Below are 14,008 nucleotides of genomic sequence, written 5' to 3'. Positions count from 1 at the left end.
ACTATAGATAGTCTACTATCTATAGTCACTGGTTGAACGAATAATACTTTTTTAAGTAGATGGCATTGTAATTGTATGTTTTATACGTCACATGTGATTTTACTATGTTCCTTCGAAATTACTATTTTTCTATATTATGCAAAAAGGAAATTAAATTATCATTTCATAAAAATGTCAAATTCACTTGTACGTAAAGGACTTGAGTTATTGGGATACGAGAAAACAGTAAAACAAGGTTTGTTTTAATTTACCTACACAGATGACAAATTTCTATTCATAAATTATATGAATTTGTTTTTACTATTAGAAAAAAAGAAAAGGAAGCATACAAATTATAAAGGTACATTAGATTTGATTCCTGCAAAACATAGAATAGTATCGAAAAACGACAAAACGGATCTTGGTACAATTCTTGGACGATCGAGTAAAGTGACTGTTTATGAAACTAAAAAAAAATTAACAGCACAGGAAAATCCCACAGATAAAAATGTAAAAAAACTTTTAGTGCTCAGTAACAACCGTATGGATCCAAATACAGTAAATAAGGTAATAAATGCTATTAATAAAGTGTTAAATATTTTGGTATGAAATAATTTTCGTAGCAAACATTACATTACATTAACTGAAAATTTGTTTGTAGTTACTAGATCGAGCTGTAAAGAAAAGATATATTCCAAAACCACATAAACCTAAAGGACCTGAAACTACAGCATTTACCGAAGAAGATTTCAAGAAGTTTGAAAAAGAATACGTAGAATAGTAAATTTTAATGCAATATTTGAGTATTCTAAAATTAAGTAGAGTGGTGGACATTATTTATACAAATGTTTAATAGCGATCACAAGAAAGGTAAAGCAATATTAATTGTGACTTCCATTTTATTTCTCTATTATACTATATGGATAATTGCTTTACCCTTTATCGATGATGTTAGAATACAATCACTTTTTGCTTCCTACGATATTGCATTAATAGTACCTGCAATTTTGGGTTTGTGCTTCATTGGTGGATTAATATTATTTACCATTTATCATGTTAAACCATACTTTTCATATGAAAACTTAAATAAACATCATGAATCATAAATCTTGTTTTCTTACTAATAAAAGAGTTTCATTGTATGTTACAGACAGTCTTGATTATCTTTACATATACAAGTAATGAGTTTGAAACTGATATGACTTATGTAATACACTAGTACAAGTTAACCTATCTATAGTCAAGTAACAGACTTTTAGTAAAACAATAAAACACTTAAAATGTCATCAAAAAAGTGGTTAGTAATTGGTATTACCGGGGCCACGTGCAGTGGAAAAACGACGTTAGCTAATCGGCTACAAAAAGAATTAAAAAATTCAATAATAGTACACCAAGATAACTATTTCTGGCCGATAGATGATCCACGACATGTAAAGATACCGAAGCTTAATCATTTAAATTGGGAATTAATGTCTAGTATGGACATGGATAAAATGCGATCAGACATTTTAAAATTAATTGAATTTTCACCGAATGACGTTAACTCAATAGAAAAAAATTGTGAAAGAGTTTTAATTATAGATGGGTATTTACTTTTTAAATGTAAGGTTATTACAAATTTATGCGATATTAAATATTTTTTCACGGTACCTAAAGAAATCTCTAAGGAAAGAAGGGAAAAAAGAGAGTACGAGCCACGAGATGTTCCGGGATACTTTGAAGAATACGTATGGCCAGAATATTTGAAATATAAAGACGAAATAATGAAAGATAAAAATTTATGTAAAACGATAACATTCATCGATGGATCGAAAGATTCCGAAGAAATATTTCAAATGATTTTCCCGCGAATAAAACAAATGTTATCTTGATGTTTTTAAAAAATTTGTTATACGTTCCAAAATGCTGAATAAAAGGTTTAATTAATATTCTAATATATTTTTTATAATGTGAGTCTCAGATGTTTTTTGGCTAAGTTTAAAATAAAACAATTACATTAATTTTGTATATTAAACTTTTTATATAAATGGTCACTTGGGGTTTTATTATAAAATTTATAGGGTACTTACCTGATACAATTGTGTATTGAGCATTTCTTTTTATAAATCATAAGTAAATTTGTATTCCTGTTCTTTGTTTTCTTTTAGTGATAAATATATGTACATGTCATTATTGTATTATCAGTAATGTACCTGATTTTATGAACCTTGAAAATGCCCATGTGTAAAACGAATGTAATTTGCTTATTGTTTACATTATAAATGTAATAATTTTGTAGTTGTTTATCACAATATTCTAACTACACATATACAATTTTGTTTATAATGCATGTAAAGCCTGCTTCAGATGCTAAGTAATTATTAAGGAAATAATTTTAAATTTCATTCTATACGCATAGTATATTTTGTACAAAAATTAATTGTATAAGGCTTAGAAAATAAAGCATATTCGAGTTGGTAACTCCTTCACAGACACAGTTTATAGCTAGCAACTTATCGGTCAGCCTTCATTTTTAGAGATTCAGAGAAAGTGTACGATTTATCATAAAAGGGACACTGTTAATTTTTTAACATCTTTTCAGTTTTTTTTTCAATCCTATTTATCGTTCCATATAATGATAGTAATAATATTTATTTTATACAAAATAGATAATGTTCAGCCAAATTTTTGGATTTCCATCTTCATCCAAAACAGGCTTCTGAGTGACTGAATCTTCATTTTTAACAAGGTTTTTTTTCATTCGTTTTCTCTTTTTTAATAAAGATAACGCACAACGACGTGTGTATGTTACATGGAATATGTGTTATGTTTAGGTTGACCTTGCACGTTTGTTACATTTGTTGGAGCAGGTCCAGCTGTCTGATCATCTTGATCATTTTGTCCACAAGCTTTTCGAATATATTGGGGTGTAAGAACAACTTCTTCTTCCATTTCGAGTACCCGTTTGTCTAAGTCCATGCATGCTGCCATTTCTTTTTCTAGTTTTGCCAACATTTGAGGTGAATTATATTTTTCGGGATCATCGTGAAATATCACCATTCCATCCTTTTGATTAATTGTTGCGAAAATTTCTCCATCTTCAATCTGGAATTATATACATACAATACCTGTACTTAAAATCTATATGTATATACAGTGGGTCATAAAAGAATTCGCTCACCGATTAAAACAGAATACCTCATTTAAAATTGGACCAAATGACTTGAGGTTTCTCGAGAATCTATACAAATTAATTTACTAAGATATGTGCTTTTGTCGTTTTAAAAAATTAAAATTTGGCGAAATCGGGAAAGAAATAGTAAAAGGCAGTTTTTTAATTTTTTTGTCTGAGCCTGTAATTAAAATTTAAAATATGACATTTGTAAATTTAAGTATGTTATGTGTATCTACGAAGGATATTTTAAATTAAAAAAAGTTGAAAAATTATCCTTCATTATTTTTTTTCACGATTTCAACAAATTGTAATTTCTTAAAACGTCAAAAGCACATATCTTAGTAAATTAATTTGTATAGCTTCTCGAGAAACCTCAAGTCGTTTGGTCAAATTTTAAATGAGGTATTCTGTTTTAAACAGTGAGCGAATAATATTGTGACCCACTGTACGTGATACTTAAACAGGGGTATTTACCATGTTTAATATATATTTTTCTGCATCAGCAGGTCCTGATAACTGAACTCTACTTGCCACATCACTTAAACTAAGAGTCAAAAAAGTCTTTGTCAGCCTCTGTATATTTTTTTATATAAATAGCTGAGCACTTGTTTTACAAGTCCCATGTTGTGATCTCTTGTAAAAAGTTGTTGATATTTAGTGATAATATTCTGTACCTCTTCACAACTATTCATCTGATAAGCTGTAGCCAATCCCTGATATTGTTGACTCAATGGTTTCATGTACCTATTAACCACCTGGCTTGTGTACCTAGGTAAGTTTAGGACTTTTCCATGCAATATTAAAGAGACCAGAATATATTTCTTATAGGCCTCTAACATAATGTAACTGACTGCCATGGCAGGTGTTGTTACACATACTTCAAAAAAGTACAATGCTCTATCATAATTTTTTAGTGCTGTATATATCATACCGCCGTAATAATAATAAAGTAAGAAGTATTTTGGATCAAATTGTCCTTCTTCTTGACTGATATCAGTGACATCGATATCAAGAAATTCAAGTGCTGGTTTGAAACATTTAGACAGAAGACACAATTGACAAAGATCAGCGTGTATCGAAGTAAGCTGGCTATCAAAAAGTTGTATTTTACGTATTGCACGGCGCAATAATTCAATACCACGCAAAGGTATCTTTAAATCAACCAGCGTTTGACTAAAAAAATGACATAATTCTGCATCTATAACATAATGATTATACACATTAAATTCTTAGCGACTACAATTTTATTTAAAAAAAAAAAAAGCAACTTACATATATCTGGAGCAAATCTAACTTGTTCTCCATTACAACCAATGATAAATTCTTGAACTTGATTAAATAATGGTTTATAAGCGTCAACGTTATTTGCATTAGGATTAGGCAGCGAAAACTTTACACATAATACTGCCAAAATACCTAATGAATGTTCTTGTAAATCTAAGGTTTCCAAAACATTATCTAGATGCGGCGCATTCTTAATTAAGACATCTGTACTTTTAGTTATTATGTCAGTTAGCTCTCGAAAGTTACCTATAAATCACAATACAATGAAATATCGTTATCTAAACATAATTGTTAAATAAATGCTAATGTATTCGTTGAAGTACCACAATCCCTTATAGAAAAAAACTAAAAATATGTTGACACATATCTAGGATTTGGTCATAGATATGCCTAATATAGAATTGGAATTTTATTAAAACAATCTGAATGAAATGAAATATAGAAATCATTCAGTATTGTGCTAACAAAAACATTATGAAGGTAGATTTTAGTTCGTCGAAGAAAAAATCATTTTCGAATCATGCAAAACATTCTAATCTTTTGCAATTTTTCTTAGAGGTTATGCCAGAAGACTTGGGAAGGTCCGAACATCCGTCGTACCTTGTTTCGAAAGCGTCCGCACGTTATTTACAAACTGCTCCAATGCTGACGCCATTACTGCAAATGCTTTTTTCTCATCACCACCTTTGATCGGTGGTGAATCGTATTTACAGAAATTATTTTCGTGAACAAACGATTACCAAAGATGACGTTTTGAAACAGGTAACCGGAATGGTCTGAAGCATGTTACGAAAATAGCCGGTTGCATCGAACTCCCTCTTGCATGTTACGATTAACTTACAATTCAAATCAACTCAGAATATAATTCAAAACGACTATTTTTCTTTTAGAATTTAATAAAATCCAATTTTATATCGCTTTATTAATGGCAATTGTTACCATATATCAATGCTATGAACAATATTTACAGAATTCTATGCAAATTCTCATCAGTTCGATTGATGTTTGGTTGCTAGGGTATTAAAGATTTCTAACAATTAAAAAATCGAACAGTGTCCAGTGTTTCTATATACTAATTGTTTGTAAGCATTTATTAAAAGTTTAATCATGTCAAATACAACATACGATGAACTTTGGAAAAACGCACAAGCTATGTTAGATGAACTTCTTGAAATGGATTCAAGTTTGCAAAACGCTAAACCACAAAAGGATCGCAAAAAGGCTCATAACGTGATTTCGGAATTATACGTAAGATATGTTTTTGTCTGTAATAAATTAGAATTGTGTTATGATCAGATAATACAACCGCAAAAACGAGTATTAATAAAAAAATTATTAGACTCGTGCCTTGGAAGAGTATTGGAATTAAAACATGAATTGGTGGAAATAGATCTTTCGGAATATAGCTATTTCGATGACATTCTAATGAAACTGAACGTTACACCGCAAGAAATTGAACTTCAAATACCAAGATATTTTAAACGGGAAAACATGAAAGAGATCGATGAAAGGCGAAAATTTATAGAAAACACTCTTAGAAATATAGGTGCTCTGAATGAAGTAATACCATTAAAACAAATGACTGAATCTGAAGCTATAAGACTTATACAGGTATACATTTTTTTAAATTTAGAAAAAACAGATGTTTATATTAATATTTATGCCCAGATAGCACACGATGTCTTAAAGACGCCCATTTTACGACCATTTTTGGTCTGAATGTTTTACGACCTTACCTGGACGTCTTTACGATGTTATAAAAACGTACGAGACGAACGTCGTACCTGAAAATCTGGAACAGATATCTTTAAGATATTTTAACTCTATGCTATCTGGGTAATAATTAAACTAAAATATTTTAGGCTCATGAACGTGCTCGACAGGGCCGAATAAGATTTCAATTTATGAAAGAGATTCGTCGGATGAAAGAGAAGTCTATAATTAAAACAGAAGTAGAAATACAAGATGAATTAAGTAAAATAACAGCTGCAACAAAAATTCAAAAAGTTTGGAGAGGATATGTTACTAGGCAAAAAATTCGAAAAAGACGTCTCGAGGAGATGTTATTAATTGGTAACTCTTATTTCTAAACAAATTTCATATAAAATATAATTATAAATAATTGTTACTTTTAAAGGGATGCTTCAACCAAGTCAAGTAGTTACTGAAAATGCTAGACAAGCTGAAAGAACTAGACAAGAAAGATATGATAAACAAATGAAATATCAAGAATTATATGAAAATTTGATGATTGAAACCAAAGAAAGAATACGTAAAGAAAAAAGTGCTATAATAGAAGAGAATATAAGGAGTGAGGTTCGTAACTGGATTAACAGTTATTTTCAACAAACAGGAAAAATTCCTGATTTGCCATCTGTCGAGAGTGGTGGATCTAGAATTATATTGAGTAGGCAGGTAAAATTAGTATTTACACTTATACTCCGGTGTTCCGGATTTTAATGGACAAACTTGGGGAGCATATCCTACAAGTGAAAATAAGAAAAAAATATTATTTGAAGTTTGCTCAGAAACGCTTTATTACAAAGTTACAAACAAATAAAGTTAGAATTGACGATGGCGAATTTTACTTTACTAAATATTGAAAGGTCGAACGTGTTTATCGGATTATTTCAAAATGTCGTCCTTGGGCGCAAATACAAATTCATTACAAGGAAATATACATAAGGAGAAAAGTATACAGGGTGATTCCCTCGCTACGCAAGACAAAAGCCGCACAATGGAACCCCTGCTGTTCTGTTTCTTGTCTTCGTCTCAGACATGTTAGTCTTTATGATATTCCTTAGACAAGCGTCTGATAGACGCTTTTAAAGTTCACCATAAATAAAAATCGAGCGGAGTTAAATCAGGGGATCTTGGAGGCCATAGAACTAGCCCTCCTCGACCAATCCATCTGTTACCATAATTTTCATTTCGCATCATGTGAAGGACAACCGTCTAACTGCATCCACCAGTTTTGTCGAAGCATTAGTGGCACGTCTTCTATCAAAATTGGTAAATCGTTCGATAAGAATCTTTGAAAAAGCAGTTAATTCAATTTCTCAGGCAGAACGAAAGGGCAAAGAATAAGCTAACCATCCAAACATTACATCGAAAGTCGTGTTGAAAATTTCTTTGTCGCATGGAATATGGAATATTGTGGACCCATACGTGATTATTATGAAAATTGAATATGCTTCGTCTGTCCATATCCTTAATGGGAAAAATTCCAGTAACAAAATTCAACTCGTTTCCGGTAATCAGATGGAAGTAATTCTTAAACAGGTGTACAATGATATGCGAAACTTTCGTCGGCTCGCAATGTTCTCCAAATCGTATTTCGTGGTATCTGCAGTTGAGATGAAGCACGTCGAATACTCTGCGTAGGAGTATTATCAAAGAAAAAGATTCTTACCGTGCGTCGTCGCTGTCCTAAGGCTGACCGAACATCATGATATTCATTTCTACTTCTAAATGAACCCAAATTGCGTAATTGCCGATGAGTATTAATAAGGTAATTATGTAGAATCTACATTGTAGATGATTGACGACCTCACCGATTTCGATGACCTTGAAATATGTTGTCAAGGTCATTATTCTGAACATCTTCTCCCTATACACGTTACCGCCGCTCGGGCTTAATTTCCGAGATATACGTACAAATAAATTACACTATGTAATATTTAGTAATACACTGCTTTATTGATAATTATGTAATTGGAAATACCTACATCTGCCATAATATCAAAAAATGCAGTTGATAACATTACTGTTTAAACCACCAAATATTTTGGTTGGTATATAAGATATGGTTGGGCTATATTTCTTGGGGCAGGAGTCCTCCGCTTTAAAGTACGAAGATAAATATTTTTAAATAATTACCTCCACGCATACAATTTCCACGCGAAACGATTATATTAAATTATATTATATTAAAAATGGGTATCGGTAATAGTTAGCGTGGTTATTAGGGGGGGTCTGGGGGCTCAGCCCCCCAGTCAGCAAAACGATTTTAATATGTTACTGTTCAAGTCGTGGGAGATGTTTTATTTTTTGCTTCGCAGGGCTCATAGAACGAAGTTCCATATTTTTGACATATGTTGTCAAGGTCATGATCCTGAGTAACCGTGACCTTGAGAAACATGGCGGTCGCGATCCGTACAAAAGTTACAAAATATTAAAGTTTTCGCTTTTTTTCGATGTTTATCTGCACGCAGTATCGTTGATTGAACCACTTCTGTCGGGAAGCAAGTAGAATAGAAAGTTATTATATTTTAAAACGCTGAAAATATTTAGGAAAAATGTAAAGTTGCTGCTTTATAATTATATTATTACCAATTATTATATATAAACAGATTACGGCGGCCGGAATATTATTCTAGCCTAACCTAACCTAATTCACTGATTAACAAGTTCACTAATTTAATTTTATATTAGATTAGATTAGGTTAGGTTAAATTAATATTCCAACCGCCGTAAGGCGCTCGGCCACGCATGCCAAAATTCAAAAAATGACTGCCGTTTATCGTCTGCTACTTTTATAAATAACAACACTATGACCGGCAAGCAATATGTGCATGTTAGAATTTACCAAAAGGCACCCGCGCCTTCCACACCAGCCGTCGATGGACATCTGGATTGTCCATTTTCTTAAAACGCGAAAAAAAAGCGAAAACTTTAATGCTTCGTAACTTTTGAATGGATCACGACCGCCACTTTTTTCAAGGCCAACGTTACTCAGGGTCATGACCTTGACAACACGTGTCAAGGTCAAGGTCATCGGCGAGTGGAGTCTTTTTGTGCAGAATTACCCCGCCGTTATCAAATCCAACTTTATTTGCTTATAACTTTGTAATAAAGCGTTTCTGAGCAAACTTCAAATAACATTTTTTTCTTATTTTCACATGTAAGATATGCTCCCCAAGTTTGTCCATTAAAACACGGGACACCCTGTATTATACATACTAGTTTAGAATGGGATAATTACTTAAGTTCTTATTTAGGGAACTGAAAGTACTATCAGTAAATCTACAGCAGCGTCATCAAAAGAGTCCAGGAAATCTAAGAAGTCAAAATCAAAGAAGGATAGCGAAGGTGAACAATCAGAAGAAGAGACAGAACAGGGTTTCAAATCAATGCCTTCCAATTTTTTATCGGAACTAGTGCATGCTAGTCAAGAATATCAAGAAGTATGGAAAAATAAAGACGAATCTATGAATGCTGCACAATTTCCATATTTGGATATGATAGAAAGTGATAAAGCTAAGGAAGTAGAAAATGAAGTTAGAATCACCGTGGATCAAGAACTTAGGGGTAAGCTTTCCAATCGAATACATATCATAAACTCTTAATATTTGATTCGCATTTAAAGGTGACATTGAAGCCCTGCAAAATGCATTAGACAGAGATAAAGGTTTTAAAGGTAAACGTATAAAAAAAGGACAAAAACGAATTCGCCATAGTGGAAAAAAGAATAAAAAAAGAAAAGAGAAAGATCTAACACCTGATAGAACAACAGAGTCTTTATTCGAAGAATTACTAACTCAGGGTATTATTAAGCTTCATAGAGAGATTTCACTCGGTGATTTTAAAGGTGAAAAATCTTTCATAAACTACAACTTAAGAGAGAAAGGAAAAGATCCTTTACCAACGCTTGGTTAAGTATTTTATATTAATTTTAAAAAATTCATTGAATCAGTCTAGTATTTTGTCTTTCATCTTCAACCTTTCAATTAATGGAAAGAAATAATTCATATTAATAGGAGATATAAGACAGTTAATAACTGAATACTGTATTCTTCCCCTGGGAAACAGTACTCTAAGAGAACTGACACCTCTTGTAAGATCAGTATTAATAGCTGGACCTCGTTATAGTGGGAAAAAAATGTTGGTGAATGCAATTTGTACAGAACTTGGAGCTACTTTGTTTGATATTACGCCCGCTAATATTGCTGGAAAATATCCTGGAAAATCGGGCTTAATTATGCTTGTCCACTTAATATCAAAGGTATATATTAACATATTGTTGACCGGTCACGAGTTAACTCATGTCTGCATTTGCATTGACTACTTTCATTTTCGAAACCCAGGATAATACGGAATATTGTGAAATTTTTACAATATCCCATATTATTATTGTAAAATTGCCGGTCAACAATCAGGAAAATGTAAATTAGATTGCTTGAATTAAGTATTGTATAATTATATGTCTTCTTATTTATAATTACGTATAATTATGTTTTCTTATATGAAGGTGTCACGCTTATTACAACCGTCAGTGATATTTATAAATGGAGCAGAAAAGCTATTTATAAAAAAAGTCGCAAAAACAGATAAAACAGATCCGAAACGTTTAAAAAAGGATCTCCCTAAATTAGTGAAAAACATTACAAATGAAGATAGAGTAATATTAATTGGTACTTCAAGTTCACCATGGGATGGAGATCAAAAACTTTTATATCAGACTTATGATAAAGTTATATATATTCCTAGACCAGATTATGGAACTATGTCTCTTGTGTGGAAAGACTTATTATATAAAGTATGGTTTTATTGATATATAAATAGTATTATATGTATATTAAATTTCAAATGTTTCATATGACTTTTTTTGTATTTATAGTATTCTGGAATTAATAGACAATTTGATACATCTGTTATTGCTAAAGTTTGCGATGGATTTACCATTGGAGCTGTATTAACGTCGATCAACGAGGTAGTATCGGTATAACAATTATGTAAATTCTCTGATAGGTCTTCTATTAACATATTTCATAATTAAATACAGGTGATGACGACAAAACGGATAGTACAATTAAAAACGCATCCTTTGACGTACGGTGAATTAATAAACGCAGTAAGCACGAAAAATCCGATCTATTGTGAAGAAGAAGATGCTTTTTTAGGTTTATTTCTATTTTTATATTAAATATAATAATTCTATCCTAAAATAATTAATATCGAACTTTCATTCTAGCGTGGCTCGCAAAAACACCGATATATCGTAAGAAACAACGAATGCATGAACTGGAGCTTCAAAAATTGGAGGAGGCAAATGAAAAGCAAAAGAAAAAAGGGAAAAAATCCACACGAATAAATTTACTTATTCCTACTGAAAAAAAAAACATAACTGACAATTTCAATGATTTATGAGTATACAATGATTTATAGTTTTTCATATTTATAATCACACAGTCGATGGTGTACAATATACTCATAAATTAATAAGAAAAGGTTGGACTGTAAAATATTATCGCAGGAATATTTTTGTTGAATGTGGAATAAGTCCATTCGTAATAATAATAGAAGCAACTTTGCCTTTAAATATGGACGGAGAAATTATATATTGACTGAAAATATGCTGGATCAGGTTTAAAAGGGATGAACCACTCAAAATCTTTTACAAAACTAGTATGAAAAAAATGCTCTATTTAAAGTAATTTTTTTATTTGGGAAACAAGGAAGACCTAAACATCTCAGCAAAATTACTATGTCTCCACTATACAAAACTTCAAGACCTATAAACAGGGAGAAATATAGCGATATGATGAGTTTACTGCCTTACATACCACCTATTTACCATGAATACTTCACTATGCTAAGTGTAAAGGAGAAATAAGTTTAAAATACAAAAAAGTTTTTTTTATTTTTAGTTATCTTAACAAAGTAATTTACTTTTTACACTTGTTTATTTATATTTTCTTTTTAAATATAACTTAAATTCATTTTTGATAAACTTGATTATGTATTCGTGTACTTGCATGTCTTCCCTTTAATTATTATTTTTTACATTGAAAAATTCATTTCAGTAAAACCAAAGTCTATAAAAACATGGACTTAAACCTAACTCTTGTTTATATTTTTTATAATATTTTATTATTGAAAGTGGTGTAAGTCCAATTGGACCTCAAAGAATCTTTTATTTTGTTTAACAATTTTAATAATTATTATTACATAATAAAATTCAACAATTTTATAGTCTTAAAAACATAATCCGAATTAATTAACGTTTGCCAATATTTTTAAATTTATTGCAACGAAAATCCTTAAATATTTCGATATATAAAAAAATGGACTTATACCACTTTCAAAAATAACGGCTCATATTATAACAAATCGGCATGAAATTATAATTCATTTTATAATTTGCAAATAGTTTTTAATATCAGTCGGATTTAACATAAATTTTGTATGTTAAAATATTTAAAATTAATCATATATATATGGTATAAGCCACTAGAAATATGTTTGATTTGATTAATTTTTCTGTTCACCTCGATTTTCGTAAATTTTCTTTAGTACGTATTAAATATATTTTCGTTTAATTTTATTGTATCTTTTCCGCAAACTTTTTATTATCGATCGTTATAGTTTTTACATATAAATATATATACATATACTATCACGTATAAAAATGCTCATAAAATTGCATCCAAAATTATTTTACGTAAGTAAATTACATAACGTGATTACTGTTCCCGATGCCGTTCAAAAAGCGGCAACGCGTGTAAAATTCGAATTTCGTAATCATTTCATAGCCGCGTGTTAATCATATTTTATAATTCGTCAAATTTAAACGAATATTTGATCATTACGGGAAACATGAAATAGGAATAAATATATAAGATTCGAGAATAAATATACAGAATCGACACAATTGCAATTTGGCCCGTTTTTATTATTCACGAACTTCCTTTTATAACAGAGATAAGTAGGATGCTTCTGTTGGCTTTCCATCATGGCACAAAAGTCTTGTTAAGTCTAAAGTTACGGGGATTATATGTTTCTTTCTTCAGTTCACGTGTATAGCACGCGGTTAACAGGCTTGTAGTAAAGCAGTGGCAAAGACCTCTGCAAAGTGTTATCAAAAAGGGGATAGAGGGAAGAGGAATAAGAGGGCACAATATTTCTCCCTTATCAAAATGTGCTTAAATTCGTTATATTTTTAATTGGGTAAAAATAAAAACCTGTGACCATTTGATATACCGCGCGGAATCTAATCATTTTTTCAAATCTTTGAACATGGAATTACAAATTTGATGGATAATGCTGCAGAAAGAACAAAAGAACAGAAAGGAACAAACAAAATAAGTCCAATAAATCAAATGTTAATTTATGTTATCATAGATATTGATGAAACGCAATACTTTTTTATAATATAATTAGTATAATGAAAAAATTACAAAGAAAGGGACGTACTCTTAACATTACGAAAGAAGAATAACCGTTGAATGTTAATAAGACGATCACCACTTATAAAGTTTCGAATATTTCAAATGTAACAGGTTGAATATAGCTGAAAATCATTGTCATTCGAGTGAAATTTGAATGTATTTCAGAGTGAAAGCTTAATAGTTACGAATGTTTTGAAAATCCGTAGGTATTACTGCGCCAGTGTACGTATCGATCCCTCGCGTCGCTTTGTTATAGCGGCGTGTCATAGCGGCAAACGATTCCATATTGGTTATCGGTACCGATGATGGAAAAAAAATATTATATAAAAAAATGCAAAAGGTTAGCACGTGACAACTGCATGTACACGAATCTCTTTACGATGTCAAGTTCCACATGATGGATCTGTCACTTAGAAGAATA

General features: G+C 31.0%; 4 protein-coding genes across 5 annotated transcripts; 3 read left to right on the top strand and 1 right to left on the bottom strand.

Moving 5' to 3' along the window:
* Positions 1 to 18: 18 nt before the first annotated feature.
* Positions 19 to 1,913, top strand: LOC114875417 (nicotinamide riboside kinase 1). Of its 2 annotated transcripts, XM_029185662.2 has the most exons (4): positions 19 to 235; positions 308 to 546; positions 641 to 849; positions 1,130 to 1,251. In XM_029185662.2, exons 1-3 carry the CDS (start codon positions 76 to 78, stop codon positions 758 to 760), a joined length of 519 nt encoding a protein of 172 aa, XP_029041495.2. In that variant the 5' UTR covers positions 19 to 75; the 3' UTR covers positions 761 to 849; positions 1,130 to 1,251. The 2 variants fall into 2 exon arrangements, with proteins under 2 accessions (XP_029041495.2, XP_029041494.1); XM_029185661.1 differs by lacking the exons at positions 19 to 235; positions 308 to 546 and having other exon boundaries at positions 759 to 849; positions 1,130 to 1,913.
* Positions 1,914 to 2,589: 676 nt separating this feature from the next.
* On the bottom strand, positions 2,590 to 5,218 carry LOC114875415 (COP9 signalosome complex subunit 3). Its single transcript, XM_029185660.2, is given in 5 exon segments — positions 2,590 to 3,063; positions 3,608 to 3,717; positions 3,720 to 4,331; positions 4,406 to 4,663; positions 5,018 to 5,218. Coding segments are annotated over 5 exon segments (1,332 nt in total). The 5' UTR covers positions 5,073 to 5,218; the 3' UTR covers positions 2,590 to 2,766.
* Positions 5,219 to 5,524: 306 nt separating this feature from the next.
* LOC123987977 (dynein regulatory complex protein 11-like) lies at positions 5,525 to 6,877 on the top strand. The gene is made up of 3 exons (XM_046286541.1): positions 5,525 to 6,028; positions 6,280 to 6,490; positions 6,555 to 6,877. Exons 1-3 carry the CDS (start codon positions 5,525 to 5,527, stop codon positions 6,875 to 6,877), a joined length of 1,038 nt encoding a protein of 345 aa, XP_046142497.1.
* Positions 6,878 to 9,549: 2,672 nt separating this feature from the next.
* Positions 9,550 to 11,566, top strand: LOC114875400 (dynein regulatory complex protein 11). The gene is made up of 7 exons (XM_046286540.1): positions 9,550 to 9,727; positions 9,786 to 10,070; positions 10,177 to 10,421; positions 10,668 to 10,955; positions 11,037 to 11,138; positions 11,202 to 11,319; positions 11,391 to 11,566. Exons 1-7 carry the CDS (start codon positions 9,550 to 9,552, stop codon positions 11,564 to 11,566), a joined length of 1,392 nt encoding a protein of 463 aa, XP_046142496.1.
* Positions 11,567 to 14,008: the final 2,442 nt, after the last annotated feature.

This window comes from Osmia bicornis, chromosome 7 (genome assembly GCF_907164935.1).
Source record: "Osmia bicornis bicornis chromosome 7, iOsmBic2.1, whole genome shotgun sequence".
Lineage (NCBI taxonomy): Eukaryota > Metazoa > Arthropoda > Insecta > Hymenoptera > Megachilidae > Osmia > Osmia bicornis.
This window is presented reverse-complemented; position numbering and strand designations above follow the sequence as displayed.

Excerpts from the sequence above, each read along its gene's own strand:
- LOC114875400 (XM_046286540.1), top strand. The coding sequence starts at position 9,550 with ATGCCTTCCAATTTTTTATCGGAACTAGTGCATGCTAGTCAAGAATAT. Across the intron at positions 9,728-9,785 it reads CGTGGATCAAGAACTTAGGG|GTGACATTGAAGCCCTGCAA; the intron begins GTAAGCTTTCCA and ends TCGCATTTAAAG. Across the intron at positions 11,139-11,201 it reads CGATCAACGAGGTAGTATCG|GTGATGACGACAAAACGGAT; the intron begins GTATAACAATTA and ends AATTAAATACAG.
- LOC123987977 (XM_046286541.1), top strand. The coding sequence starts at position 5,525 with ATGTCAAATACAACATACGATGAACTTTGGAAAAACGCACAAGCTATG. Across the intron at positions 6,029-6,279 it reads AAGCTATAAGACTTATACAG|GCTCATGAACGTGCTCGACA; the intron begins GTATACATTTTT and ends AAAATATTTTAG. Across the intron at positions 6,491-6,554 it reads CGAGGAGATGTTATTAATTG|GGATGCTTCAACCAAGTCAA; the intron begins GTAACTCTTATT and ends TTACTTTTAAAG.
- LOC114875417 (XM_029185661.1), top strand. The coding sequence starts at position 1,260 with ATGTCATCAAAAAAGTGGTTAGTAATTGGTATTACCGGGGCCACGTGC.